This window comes from Prenolepis imparis, unplaced genomic scaffold (assembly GCF_030444845.1).
Source record: "Prenolepis imparis isolate NDT839.2.m4 unplaced genomic scaffold, iyPreImpa1.0 SCAF_69, whole genome shotgun sequence".
In the NCBI taxonomy this organism is placed as follows: Eukaryota; Metazoa; Arthropoda; class Insecta; order Hymenoptera; family Formicidae; genus Prenolepis; species Prenolepis imparis.
Genome location: NW_028141227.1, coordinates 46,114 through 60,290, shown reverse-complemented (window position 1 = coordinate 60,290; position 14,177 = coordinate 46,114). Strand labels below are relative to the sequence as shown.

At 28.2% G+C, this 14,177-nt stretch overlaps 1 protein-coding gene and 1 long non-coding RNA gene across 3 annotated transcripts; one reads left to right on the top strand and one right to left on the bottom strand.

The window, feature by feature from the left end:
* The first annotated feature begins 1,710 nt into the window (after positions 1 to 1,710).
* Positions 1,711 to 3,688, top strand: LOC145947354 (uncharacterized). 2 transcript variants are annotated; one of them, XR_014427154.1, is made up of 4 exons: positions 1,731 to 1,800; positions 1,995 to 2,172; positions 2,445 to 2,619; positions 2,809 to 3,029. It is a non-coding gene; the product is annotated as an uncharacterized LOC145947354 (long non-coding RNA). The 2 variants fall into 2 exon arrangements; XR_014427153.1 differs by having other exon boundaries at positions 1,711 to 2,172; positions 2,809 to 3,688.
* A 3,182-nt stretch (positions 3,689 to 6,870) lies between these two features.
* LOC145947360 (uncharacterized) lies at positions 6,871 to 13,844 on the bottom strand. Its single transcript, XM_083057160.1, has 6 exons — positions 13,568 to 13,844; positions 11,097 to 11,358; positions 10,157 to 10,302; positions 7,661 to 7,778; positions 7,190 to 7,291; positions 6,871 to 7,011 (listed from the first exon to the last, which is right to left on the bottom strand). Exons 1-6 carry the CDS (start codon positions 13,723 to 13,725, stop codon positions 6,871 to 6,873), a joined length of 927 nt encoding a protein of 308 aa, XP_082913286.1. The 5' UTR covers positions 13,726 to 13,844.
* Between the last annotated feature and the right edge of the window lie 333 nt (positions 13,845 to 14,177).

The following is a 14,177-nucleotide window of genomic DNA, read 5'->3' as shown; positions in this document are numbered from 1 at the left end:
AATATATTTAAGACACTTATGAAAACTAATCAAGAAAAGAAGAATATAGCTGGCAAAGTGTTTTTACTTATTATCGATTGCACAACGCATCTTCTCAGAAGGGATTACTCACAGTTTTAATGTGTTTCTTTCGATAAACTCCAATATTCTCAGAACTACTATATCTAGAAATTATCGAGAAAATGGATTATTTGACATATTATATGAAGAAAACATTGTATATACATATGCCCTAAACTGCTTCGTTTACAAAATACAAAATTTCAAAGTTGTGAAAAAAATGGTTGTGAAAAATATAGTGGTGGAATAAGGCTGAATAGGTACATCAAACTTCGAATCTTCAAAACATCAAATTGAATAAAGCAGGTGGCTTATTGTTCATCAATCGGCTTATATATATATAATGCCGTTTATGTTCTAGTTTCCGTGTCGAGCTTTTAACAATAGTCTGGAATTAAAGGCGGCTTTAAAAAGGAAAACGAAATAATCATACGAATATGTCTGAAAGAAACAGTATTAGTACATAAAGAAATAATAAACAATCATAACCTTTAAAAAAAGCATGAAACATAAATCAAGTGTATTTTGATAGAACATACAAAATTTGTTGGAATAATTAGCAAATAAACCTCTTGTCTTTAAACATGTAAAACAATACTGGATGTAAAACAATACAATTATAATACTGATAAAGTAACTATTTTAACGTAAATCAAGTCGCATCAATCGCATAATACTGATAAAGTAACTATTTTAACGTAATCAATTCGAATCAATCTCTTCTCAAGTATTAATTAATATTTATGATGATATACATATGCCGATGATAAGGTACATCCAATTCTAATTAAGTAATGTAATAAATGAACATAAGCACATCAAAGTCCTTTAATTAAAATAATAATGTTAAGCCTTGGCAAACCTCATAGATAATTAATACATATGATGAATAATATAGAAATGTTGACATGTGACAAACATATTGAATCAAATAGAATTAGTGTAACAAGGTCATTGTTGGTGTAAGAATATCATATAGGTGTATATTAAATTATTGTAAATGGAACATAATAGATTAATGAATACTTCTCTATACGTGTGCAATAAAATCTTTTGAATAGTGAATTAAATCTCGATAAGAATATTAAATCATATTATAATGAGAGCAAGACTCAATATGTATAGCAAATCATATAATAAATGAGAGCGAAGCTCAATATGTGTAATAAATCATATAATAAATGAGTGAAGCTCAACATGTGTAATATAATCATATAATGAGTGAGAGCGAAGCTCAATATGTGAGACAAAACATATAATAAATGAGAGCGAGGCTCAACATGTGTAATATAATCATATAATAAATGAAATCAAGGCTCAATATGTGACAACCCACACAGCACATGATATCGTACGAATATTCTATATTCATTCTGTGAATGTACGTACTGTACGTAATATACTGAGAACATCTTTATAATATCTTGTGTAGTATATTATTTTTCGTATATTCTCAGGATATTATCAGAACATCTTGTGTAGTATATTATTTTTCGTATATTCTCGTATATTCTCAGAATGTACTTTTAATATCTCTTATAGTATATTATTTTTCGTATATTCTCATAATATACTATTGAATTACGCGCATTTTTACTTATGAGCGGATATGTATGCCATTTTGGATACGTAATTTCCGCTATTGCCGTCATTTGTCTTTTCCTTGTTCTTGTTCACTGACCACGTGCAAGTGCTATGTGCAATCTGATGCAATTATATTACGATTGTGATTAATCGCAGGTAATCCTTTTTATTTTCAAATAAATTAAATGTAAAAAGGATATTTTATAAAAGCTATTCAATGATTTATTAATACTTCATAATTATAAACACACAAATTAACCTCATTAATGCAAATTATAACCTCACAATCGAATATTATAATGTATCAAAAATATGTATTTTTATGTGAAATTCTTATTATTATGTTACAGCATTTGCACAAAAAAGGACGTCATTATCAATTGTCGTTTATTATATCAATTATCATTTTGTGATCTCTACAGAATCTTTCTAAAGAAAAAGTGTTCTCCGCATACACATATATACATATGTATATAGATGAGATGTAAATGTGAAAAATAAAAGTGAAACTCTGGATTCAAAAATCAAGTGAGTTTTATAACATATTTTAATTATATAGTGTGTACGATTAAGTAAGCTAATTGTTACTGCAATTAACTTTTAAAACAATCTTAAAAGACTAATGTATGCCAATACTCTATATTTGTATATTACACATTGATAATGAATGAAAGATATTGCATACATATAAAATAATATGTTAACTAGGCTTTTAAAACCGTTTTAAAAGTTAATTGCAGTAACAACTAATATATATTAATATATGTATTCTTATATGAAGTTCTCATTATATGTTACAGCGTTATTTGCACAAAAAAAGGACGTCATTATCAATTGTCGTTTATTATATCAATTATCACTTTGTGATCTCTGCAGAATCTTTCTAAAGAAAAAGTATCTCCGCATATACACATATATATATAGAGATGGGATATGTAAAAAATAAAAGTGAAACTCTGGATTCGCAAAAATCAAGTGAGTTTTATAACATATTTTAATTATATAGTGTGCGATTAAGTAAGAGCTAAGTTATTATACTGCAATTAATTTTTAAAATGATTTTAAAAGTTAATTTCAGTAACAACATATAGCATATAGCTTATTAAATATATGTTAGATATTATTAAATGTATTCTTATGTGAAATTATTATTATATGTTACAGCGTTTGCACAGAAAGAACATTATTATCAACTTCGTGATCTAATACTTTCTGTGAAATAAGAAAAATTATATACATATATATAATAATAAATAATAATAAGTAAAATGTTTATATAAAAAAATATAAAAGTGCAATTATACGTTCAAATAATATATGTGCAATTATAACATATATTTAAGAAATTTGAATAAAAAGATTTTATGTGTGAACAAAATGTTAATATTTTACACAAATTTTTTTTATTTATAGTAAAATTTATAGTTAAATTTATAGTATAAATATAAATGGATTATATATATATGTACCGTAAACACTCGAAATCTGTTTTTCCGTATACTTAGTAGTCAAAATTTGCATATTTTTACTAGTAAGTATATGAAAAAACAAATATGGGGTGTTTACGGTAACATATATCATTTATATTTATATATAAAATATAGAAAATATAAGTTAATCTATAGAATGTCTTGAGTATATTATTAGTACATTATTAGTACATATATGTATATACCAATGTCATACTCAAGACATTCTATAGATATACTTATTATATACTAAAAGATATTTTCAGTATGTACTGAGAAGCAGGAAAAATCGGACATAGTAGCATTCTTAGTACATACTCAGTATATCGCAGTATGTATTTCGAATGTTCCTAGAACATACGCAATATACTTTTGTGATATTCTCAGAACATTCTCGGAATTTACATGTACTGTGTGGGAAATTAGAAAGAATAATAATAAGTAAAGTTATATATGGATAATCAAAAGGTGTCTCAACAGATTCTGACTTTCTAATACATACTAGAATAATTAATATGAGATAAAGAACAAGTTTTATAATGAAATAACTTTCTTCGAACAATAAACCAAAAAGATTAATCAAATAGGCTTTAATATTTCCTTGAGACAGTTGAAGCTCGGGCAATATCCATCTTCGTTGCCTTAGTAAACCGTATTTACGAGGACAACTATTTTCTTTATGAAGAATTTTGTTACCTGGAGATGAAGAGAAACCGTTCGGCTTGATCAGAGCCCAAAGTTGCTGCCCAATCACGGTAACCAATGTTAACCAGTGATAGCAAGTATTATTTGTAGCTGGTACTCAGAAATTACGCCGTAACAGGCACTGCCAATGGCGGACACTAAAGTCGCCCCTTTGATGATGAAACTCGATAGCTTCCCATTGGTATGTTGCTGCCCTCAATGTATAGGATCTCAAAGATCGAAATTGGCAAGAATTTGGCTCCCAAGGAATCATCCAAAGATGATGTCTTTATTTTGTTGCTGCCCTTGAGGAATCTTTTGGCACAAAAGCTACTTAAAGCGGAGAGCGAAAGAAAAAACACGTCTGTTACTTCTTGTTGCCAGGAAGAAGAAGCAAAACGGAAGCTAGCTACTCGCTTGTCTTTACAGCGACAGCGCTACTACGAGGTAGCACTGTCGGTAATTTTGACCGACTGATGAACCATGGCGTGATCGGAGTCGGTATTGTCGTATGATTCCGTAACACTTATTAATACGCACGATTATCAGTGTGTATTGCCGTGTATGTGTTCCTTCAAATTTTTTACAGGTAAGTGTCTCGTTCATTACAACCTAGTCCCGCTGCTCTGATTTACAGTAATAATCGTAATATAGATCTATTTTTTATTTCCATTTTCTCGTTTATATGTATGTAATGCAAAATAAAATAGAATAAAATAATATAGATATACAATCTTAATTATAATAGTTGCCCACAGCGCAAAAATCAGTTGACATAATGAAATACAGGCAATATTATTCTTTTAAACTTCCGAGAAAAGTTTGATTCATTCGATTGATCGATTGAGTGAATAATATATGTATATGTGTATTTGTATATGGGGCATTCCATACCAAATCAACAACTTTTTTCTTCGACCATTTTTTATTTGCTTCATTTTTTTTCATATTTGTGTATCTATTGAAAGTAGCTTCATTGAATTTTTTAAGATTTTTATCTCTATCGATTTTCGAGTTATATGTATACATTTTTTTAAAATTGATTTTAAATTTCAAATATCTATAACTTGAAGAGAAATAAAAATATTGTTTATAAAAAAATGGTAATTTTTTGTTTATGAATGTATTTTTCAAAAAAATATTGAAAAAATTATAAATAAATTTTATAACATTTAATAGTGTTTTAGTCAATTTTAACCGAAATTTTTTTTTTTCTTCAATGAGATCTTTTCGAATTTTTTCAAGAAATATATATTAATTGGATATAAATTGGCTATGAGAGCCATACGCGGGTGTTATAGCGAAAATTAATTTTTTTCGCTAAAACTTGTATAATGTGCACGGGGCACGAATTTTGCTTGATAATTTTAATTCCTATATTCCTTTCTGACCCCCCTAAAAAGATATTTGTGAGAAAAATATCGGGCCAAAGTCGCATTAAAAAAAAAATGTATAAATTTTAGACTTAAAATCAAAAATTTTGAGCTATTGACGAAGAGAGGATTCAGATATTTTCTCTATAATATAATATAATAATGAATATTATATTATACATCAGATTGTATCACACATTAAGCTGAAGATGGTCCAAAAAAAGGACCGAAACATTCTAAAGAAATAAAGAATAAGTATACAAAATTTTGCGTTCTTATTTCCGACGCACCGGCTCTTATTAGCCTATTCCTTTAATCCTTTATTCGAATATAACTGAGCCTTATCTCTATCAAAATATTCTTTTTTTCCTCAATAAGACCTCTTAAATTCTTTTCAAAAAAATTTATAACATTTTAGACTTAAAAACAAAATTTTGTAGCTATTGACGAAGAGAGGATTCAGATATTTTCGATATTTTTAGACTATTTTTCGATTTTTTTTTCAATTTTTTTTTAAAATCGCACTTTTTGGTATTTTACACCATTCCGATCTATAAAATAAGTATTTCCTTTTTTATGGACCACACACTAATTATGTGAAAAAAGTGGCCGTCGTTAAAATCGACCAAAAATATGAAAAAATGTACTTTGTGTGATGCGAATCAAAAGTTCAAATGGGCATGATCTTCAAAATATGCTAGTTTTTGAGCTGCGAACTCACAGTTTTCTATTTCTTATCTAAAAATGAGCAAAAATATTACATTTATGGGCTCGTAGCTTAAAATCTAGCATATTTGAAGGTCGTGTCTATTTGAATTTCTGATCAGCATCACACAAAGTACACTTTTCCATACTTTTGATCGATTTTAACGGCCACTTTTTAAATATAATTAGTGCGTGGTTCTTTTCTTCTTTTAATTTATCAATATTTGTTTAGAAAAATATATTCAAAGAAAAAGATAACCACCTTTTTTATAATAATATTTTTTTTTAAGTTATAGATATTTGAAATTTTTAAAATCAATTTTTTTTAAATGTATAATTTAAAAATCAAGAGATAAAAATTTTAAAAAATTCATGGAAGCTACTTTCAATAGTTACAAAAACATGAAAAAAATGAAGCATATAAATAATGGACGGGGAAAAAAGTCATTGATTTGAAATGGCCTGCTATATACACATTTAAAACTCATTTCAATATTTCTAATACTAAATTATTATATTCCTAATTAATATATTCCTAATATTATATTATAATTAAATATTACTCAATATTTCGCGAACGACTGCGGCATCGCTCGGATAATGTTTCCGTAGCATTTCGTTTGGCACATAATGAGTACCTTCGAATTTACAGAAATATTTTCCAATTTCTACATTATTGATTCATTCTGAGGTGCATATCGATATAACGCCTAAAATAGAAAAAAATAAAATAAAAATAAAAAATGAAATAAAAAATGTATCATTCTATGTAATACAAATAAATATATCACAGAATAAAATACAAATATAACTTAAAATAAAGCATAATAATACGTACTTTGTGGCACATAACACAGGTCATTATCAAGTAACAAAACGTAGTATGGTTGCGATTGCCAATTATCGATGTTATACCGGTAATTTTGGCTTCTAAAGTAATACTGATTACAGTATCGCGAAGGATCCTGAAAACGTTCAATTCGGCATTCGTTGTGTCATCCTATTATGACACCAGCAATGTCTTTAATTATATTATGCTTATATATATGTCTATGTCTAACAGTCAATCCAATTGCATATTTTACATCAGGCGATCTTTGTTCGTAAACTTCTTGATCTGATGGAGTACATATTGACTGAAAAATTAACACATAATTAATGTTTTTATTATATTATTTAAATATTTTGATGTAATAATTTGGATTCGAAATAATTAGTAAGATTATATGTTTAATTATATACTAATTTGTTACTTAAAATAATAAAATGTCTTTAATGTGTAATATTTACATTGAGTGAATGCAATTTTCTTACCACTTCATAGTTTCTCAGCGGTGAAGATATTGCTTGATGAAAGGGTTTGTCCATTGGCCACAAACAATAGTAACCCAAAATTTCCATTAAAACTTCCGTTATCTTAAAAAGAAGAAAATAGTTATTAAATTTTGAATTAATCACGAAATCATCTGTAATCACAAAATTTCATTTACAAATGTGTGAAAAAAATAAAAAATAGATTTAGATAGAGTTGCCAAATTTTATAATCGATAGCTACTGGTGCAGTTCTTATTTATAAGTTATTAAATAAACTCAAGTCACATAACAAGATCTTTACTAACTAAAACTAAAGTTATAAACAGTTCCTGTTATACATTCCTGTATTTAGATATGTATTTAGACATGTTTTTGTATGAAAAATTTGATGGAATTAACCACTTATGAACAAGACAATAATTTCTGTCGAAAACAAGATTAAATCAAAATGGTATATAAATAATTACTTACAAATTTTGAAGTTATCTTTTTTGGATAAGGCACCTGTAAACATTCTGTTATGGCATAAATCTTCACTTCATCTTCATGTATCCAAATGCGAAAACATTTAGTACTTTCTGCACAATTCCTATATAAACAATAAAGAAACATGCTCATTTACACATGTACAATGTAGATGCTCTAAACAAATATCCATTTAATGATAATTTTTTTAATTTATATGGAATCTTTTTTGTAAAAAGAAACTATTGCTTTATCTCTTAGAAGTGCCTCTAATAAAGAGGCACATCTAAGAGATAGATGCGTGCCTCTAAAGTTAGAGGCGCAAATAAATGTACTCAAGGGCACATTTATCGAGAATAGCATAAATATGCTATAAATGTGGTACAAAATAGTTTTTTTACGCGATTGCCTCTAGATGCGCCGCTAAATGTGAACTCATAATACGCCTTTGTCTTTAATTGTTTATAGCTCGAAGATTAATACATCGACATTTTCGCTAAAAAAAGATGATTGGATTAAAAAGATATATAATTTCAAACAAATTATATGTATATACATGAGTTTCGTAAAGTAAATAAATGTTATGAGTAAGTGTTATATAAAGTTAATGAATATGTTATAAATATGAACTACAAAATATGTATTTATTTAAATTATATGTGCACATTTGAATGTTTCGAAAACAATATATATTCCAAAAAATATTTTAGAGGGAAATTTTTTGACTTTAGAGAAACATCTAGTATCATCACCATCTTGCAATAAGTGAAAATTCTTCAGAAAGTATAAAATTCGCTTGATTTTGTTTTAATATTATTATATTTAATATATTTTCTTAAACTAATAAAATAAGTATATACAATATAATATCTTTATTTTGAACAAGTATGTTAGCGGTATCTGATGTAGCGGGATATCCGTGGAATAAGTCACCAGTATATGTATTATGTTATTATTTTCGTGTCGGGTCATTGTTGTGTTTTCGTGTATGCTTATCTGTCCGTTGCCTCGATCTTTATTGTATACTTTTGACGAAACGTGCCATGCCGTGATTGGCTTCATTTAAAAGAATAAGCGTTTTAACTGTGTTTATAAACGGCGACCGCTCGGTCGAACGCGTCTCTCTCTCTCTGAGAATTTAAAAGAGTAATGATAATAAAGAGTTTCTACGACTTAAAGGTAATAAAGAGTTAAGAGAGTTACTTTCCCGTATATCTCTCTCTCCTATCGACATCCTATCGACTACAAGTATTAAAAAAAATTAATTGTTGATTTTAATTTTTGTAACAGATCAAGTTAATCTAAAATTTTACAAATGAGATCATATAATTCACTTGTCGACTTCAGTCAATCATTTTGCACATAGATGTATATAGACGTAAATGTATATAGACATATAGATGTATATAGAAGTAGAAATACCAAAGAATTAATCTACGAAATATAAGCTCACACTTATAAAATTGCTGTTCTAGAGAAAAGTCATACTACCATAATTGAAGATTATTATATTAATATAACTTTTTCATCCACATTTTAGAATGTTTGAACAATATAATTTAACAATTTCTGGAAAATATTAACTTTTAGAGGTATTTATAAGTCCCCTTTTTTTATATTATATATATCTATATGTATACAGGGTTTGTCAAAAGTGTGGAAACCCCTAAATAATTTTTGTAAAAATGAAAATATCAAAAAACGATAAAACACGTATTTTGATTTATCAAAAAAGCTACCCTATGACATGGATACCGATCATCCCCCACCCCCTGGTACGCGGGGGTAAGAGGGGGGTTGAAAATTTTAAATTGGATTAAGGGTCGAGTGGGGGCTCGTTTGAAAGGTCTTTTCATAACAAACACACCCTTAAAATTTTAAGTCGCTACGACCCCCTCATTCAAAATGGCGGCCGTTCAAATTTCGAAATTTCATGCACTTAGTGTTATCCAGGATCAACTGCGTGGAAGTGGCATGAATTTGATCCCTTGTGTGTGTGTGTGTGTGTGTGTGTGTGTGCGCGCGCGCACACGCACACACACACACACACACACAAGGGATCAAATTCATGCCACTTCCACGCAGTTGATCCTGGATAACACTAAGTGCATGAAATTTCGAAATTTGAACGGCCGCCATTTTGAATGAGGGGGTCGTAGCGACTTAAAATTTTAAGGGTGTGTTTGTTATGAAAAGACCTTTCAAACGAGCCCCCACTCGACCCTTAATCCAATTTAAAATTTTCAACCCCCCTCTTACCCCCGCGTACCAGGGGGTGGGGGATGATCGGTATCCATGTCATAGGGTAGCTTTTTTGATAAATCAAAATACATGTTTTACCGTTTTTTGATATTTTCATTTTTACAAAAATTATTTAGGGGTTTCCACACTTTTGACAAACCCTGTATATGTAATTATTAGAGTGTATTTATTTATGCGTGTAATAAGATACCAGGAAAAACAGAATCAAAGTAATCTGAAAGTTAATTTTATATATATTACCTGGGTTGCCAAACCAAATGGATGTTAAAAAAAGAGCCCATCGGAAAGTGTGCTGATATTTCAAAATATAAGCCCAATTTTTTCGCCACGCAGGTATACATTAACATCCAATACATATGGCTATAATTCAATTTTCTTTCTTTAATCTGTAGAAAAACAATAAAAGCGTTAAGATATAATAAGGATAATTATAATGTCAATATCATGTAAAGAATTATTATATAAACTTTTTTGCTTAAAATGATATGTACAATCACGTCTTAAAATGTTGACCATTCCTCCTGAAATACCCTGTATACAATACACATATACCTACATTATAAATTTATATGTAGAATTTTAATAATTATAATTTATAACTAATAAAAAATATCATATGTGTAAAAAAATCACATACCGTGTAATCATACGCGTCCGTATCTATTTGATTCAATTCCATTCAAAATTTATAGGAATCAAATGTTATAATAGTCTTATCGAGTATACGCTTAATCGTCTTTGCGTCCTCTTCGCTCCAATAATTTTTATCAGAATTATTACTTTTCCAAATCGAGAATTGTTCAACTGATATTGATAATAAAGGATGCGTGGGATTTTCATCTTTTAGACACTTTAATACTTTCTGCACTAAATTATCTATGAATTCATCTATAAGTAAGTTAGTAATATATTTATCAGGATGATACCATTGTAATATCATGATAATTATATCCTCCAAACACCGTTGTTTTTTGGGTGTGTTTTTAAATTTTTGACATTTTAATTTAAAAATATATCTGTTAAGGCATTGAAATATTTGTATGCTGTAGTATCTTTCTGTTAAATTGGATTGGCTAAAAAATATGTAAATATTTATTATGCGATTAATACATTAATCTATTATATATGTTAATGGTTTTAAAATTCACATTTAGTCTTACCGTGGATCTTGGGTATATACGATTCTAATAAGTTCATCAAATATGAAAAAATAATTCATGCAGTGCTTTTCTTCATCCGGACAGAGCTTTAAATCATTCATATCTTTCATGAAAATATCTCCGTTTTGATATCGATCATTACAGTAATAATACATCTTAGACATGCGAGACACATAATGCAATAATTCTGTCCTACATTTAAAACCTTCTTTTACAACGTCAATATTGGCGAGATGTAATTTGCCCATGTTGTCGTAATAGAATTTCTTTATAGAAGGCCATCTAAAATTTAAACAGAAAATATTTTAACTAATTTTCATACTAAAAATCATACTAAAAAAAATTGAACACAACGACTCGTATGTATTTAAATCAAATTGAAGAAACTGACGATGTTCAATAATCTTATATATCGAAATTGTTAAGATGTTAATTAAGTCTGTAAGAAATGTGAAACGTTTTCCACAAAACACTATTTTCAAATACATATTTACAAAAATATATTTTATTTTGTTTTATGCAATGTTTTAGTATAACTCATATTGTATGGCGTGATTGTGGTAAAGCATTATAAGTAGTAAGAAAATTTGCATGCTACTGTTATTATAACATGACGAAATATATTTTCGTCGAATTTTATATTACGCGCGCGCGCGCGCGCGCGCACGCGCGCACACACACACACACACACACACACACACACACACACACACACACACACACACACACACACACACACACACTCACTCACTCACTCTCACACACACACACACGCACACGCACACATGCACGCACGCACGCACGCACAACCAATAAATTACAAAAACACATACACACACAAATAATATTGAAGAGAAAGAAAGAAGAGAGATAGAGAGAATAAAAAAAAGTTTAATAAGCATTCTATATTTTACAGTATTTCTATTCTCGACAAATGCAATTAGATAACAATGATTTTTACATATTTCCGAATTTACAAATAAGTATCAATATAAAAAATATAAGGAACAAAATGTTACATATACTTTAAATAAACAAGGTAATTAAATAAATAGAAAATAAAAAACAAAATTTTATAACATTAAAAAATAATGATATAATCCCTAAAAACTTACGTTTTCAGAAAAGGTAAAAAATAAACGCCAAGCCACGCGCGCTAGCGCGTTATTTATTTTATAATAAAAAATTATTATATGTATTGACAAAATTAACTGTGAGAAAACTACTTAAAAATACTAAAGAAATTATTTTAATCAAAAGGTTGTACAAAACATTTATTTTTATTTTGAGATATCAAAAAAATTTTGATATCTCAAAATTTGCGAGAATTAAAAATGCACATTTCTAAAAAATTCAAAATTATATTAAATAATCCATAAAATAAATCCTTTCACCAATCCTCGCCAAACTCAATACCAATAATTCTTTAATAAACTCTATTCATGTAACATATTTTATCTTGATATGTCAAAATTTATGAAAGTTAGAGCAACCGCAAACATTTTTTGAAAAAATATAATTTTAAAGTATGAAATTACAGTATAAATTTTTATAAAAATGACAGTAATTGACAGTGTTGTACTACTTTATTTGTATGCCAAATTGGAACGCTGTAGCTTAAAAAATTTTTGAAACGTTTAAATTTTGATAAAAACGTGGATGGACACACACACACACACACACACACACACACACACACACACACACTATTTTGTTATAATAAAATATTAATAATTTTTTAGATTCTTATAATATTAAATAATCTTACTTGTGTAGATCCTTAAATAATCTGACTTGTTAGTAAATCCAACGTGAATCATCAATCATCAAACCGAAGTTTCGTATAAAATTTCTACGTGGGCTTAATAATTTATTAACCACATGGTTTTTGTGTTTATTATGTATAATGTATATATTATCTATTAAAACTAATAATAATATAAAATATTTTACGCATGTTAATATTTCTTATTTAATTGAAATATAATCTCAAAAGTTCGTATAAAATAGTTACTTCTTGCGTTTTCTAGTTTGTTTTTTATTTATTCTCGCACGAAAAATCATCTCATTAACAGTTGTGCTATTATTCTTACATCTTGCACAAATAGTTATTGATAGTGATGACAAATAAATTAATCTATTATTTTTTTATACAGCTTTTAAGTTTTCATAAATCTTTTAAGCTATAACAGACTTTCTATCATCTTGTGTTTTTAAAATTAATAAAATTTACGCGATTTTATTCAGAAAGTTTTATTTAAATATTAACAAAAATTTTGTGAATTTTTTGAAAAAAACTAATGGTACAAATTAATCATACAATTTCTTAAATTACATTCATATTTCGAAATTTTTTAAATGCCAGATATCATTTTAAATGTTTCAAAAGAGGATTTTTTCGCGTAAATTTTTTTGATTTTTGCAATGTTTCTTTTTATGCGATGTACCAATCATGTGAAATAACAAAAAAGTTTACAGATAAAACACTTACATCTGAGTAATCTTTCTCTTCCAGAGAATGTTGTCTCCGCTTATGTACTGAAATTGTTTGCACGTGGAACTAAAATTTATGATGTCCTTGATGCTAATATCCTTATTTGCCAGAATTGTCCAAATTACCTCATTAGCCAAATTCTCTATCTTGACCATTATTATTGCGAAATATATAGCACAATACACAAAAAAACTTGCAGTTTTAATTTGTTCCTAACGAATCGATTGATATTCTATGCACTAACTACGTTTGGTAGAGAGCACGAGGCTTATTGCACCATGGGTAGTCAGAGACTGAGTATTCAAACAACGTCTAACAATGCTTGGACTGGGGGTAAAAAAAGAGAAAAAAGTAAGAAATAAAGATACAATATATATTTCTTTTTTCTCTCATTCGAGCTTCCACAACGCTCTTTAGTCCATTCTCGATCGTGTCTATTCGGATTTTGGCTACGCCCACTTTTTTCATTGGAGGAAAACAAAGAATTTCCACATTCTCTATGCGTTCTTCATATCTCATTCATTAAATAAAGAGTATAGGAAAGGGTAATTGCTGGCTTTTTGAGAGTGAGGGATGTCGACTATGTCATACTTTGTGGCAGATTTGA

Excerpts from the sequence above, each read along its gene's own strand:
- LOC145947360 (XM_083057160.1), bottom strand. The coding sequence starts at position 13,725 with ATGGTCAAGATAGAGAATTTGGCTAATGAGGTAATTTGGACAATTCTG. Across the intron at positions 11,359-13,567 it reads AAGAGAAAGATTACTCAGAT|ATGGCCTTCTATAAAGAAAT; the intron begins GTAAGTGTTTTA and ends TTTAAATTTTAG. Across the intron at positions 7,012-7,189 it reads CGCTGAGAAACTATGAAGTG|TCAATATGTACTCCATCAGA; the intron begins GTAAGAAAATTG and ends TTAATTTTTCAG.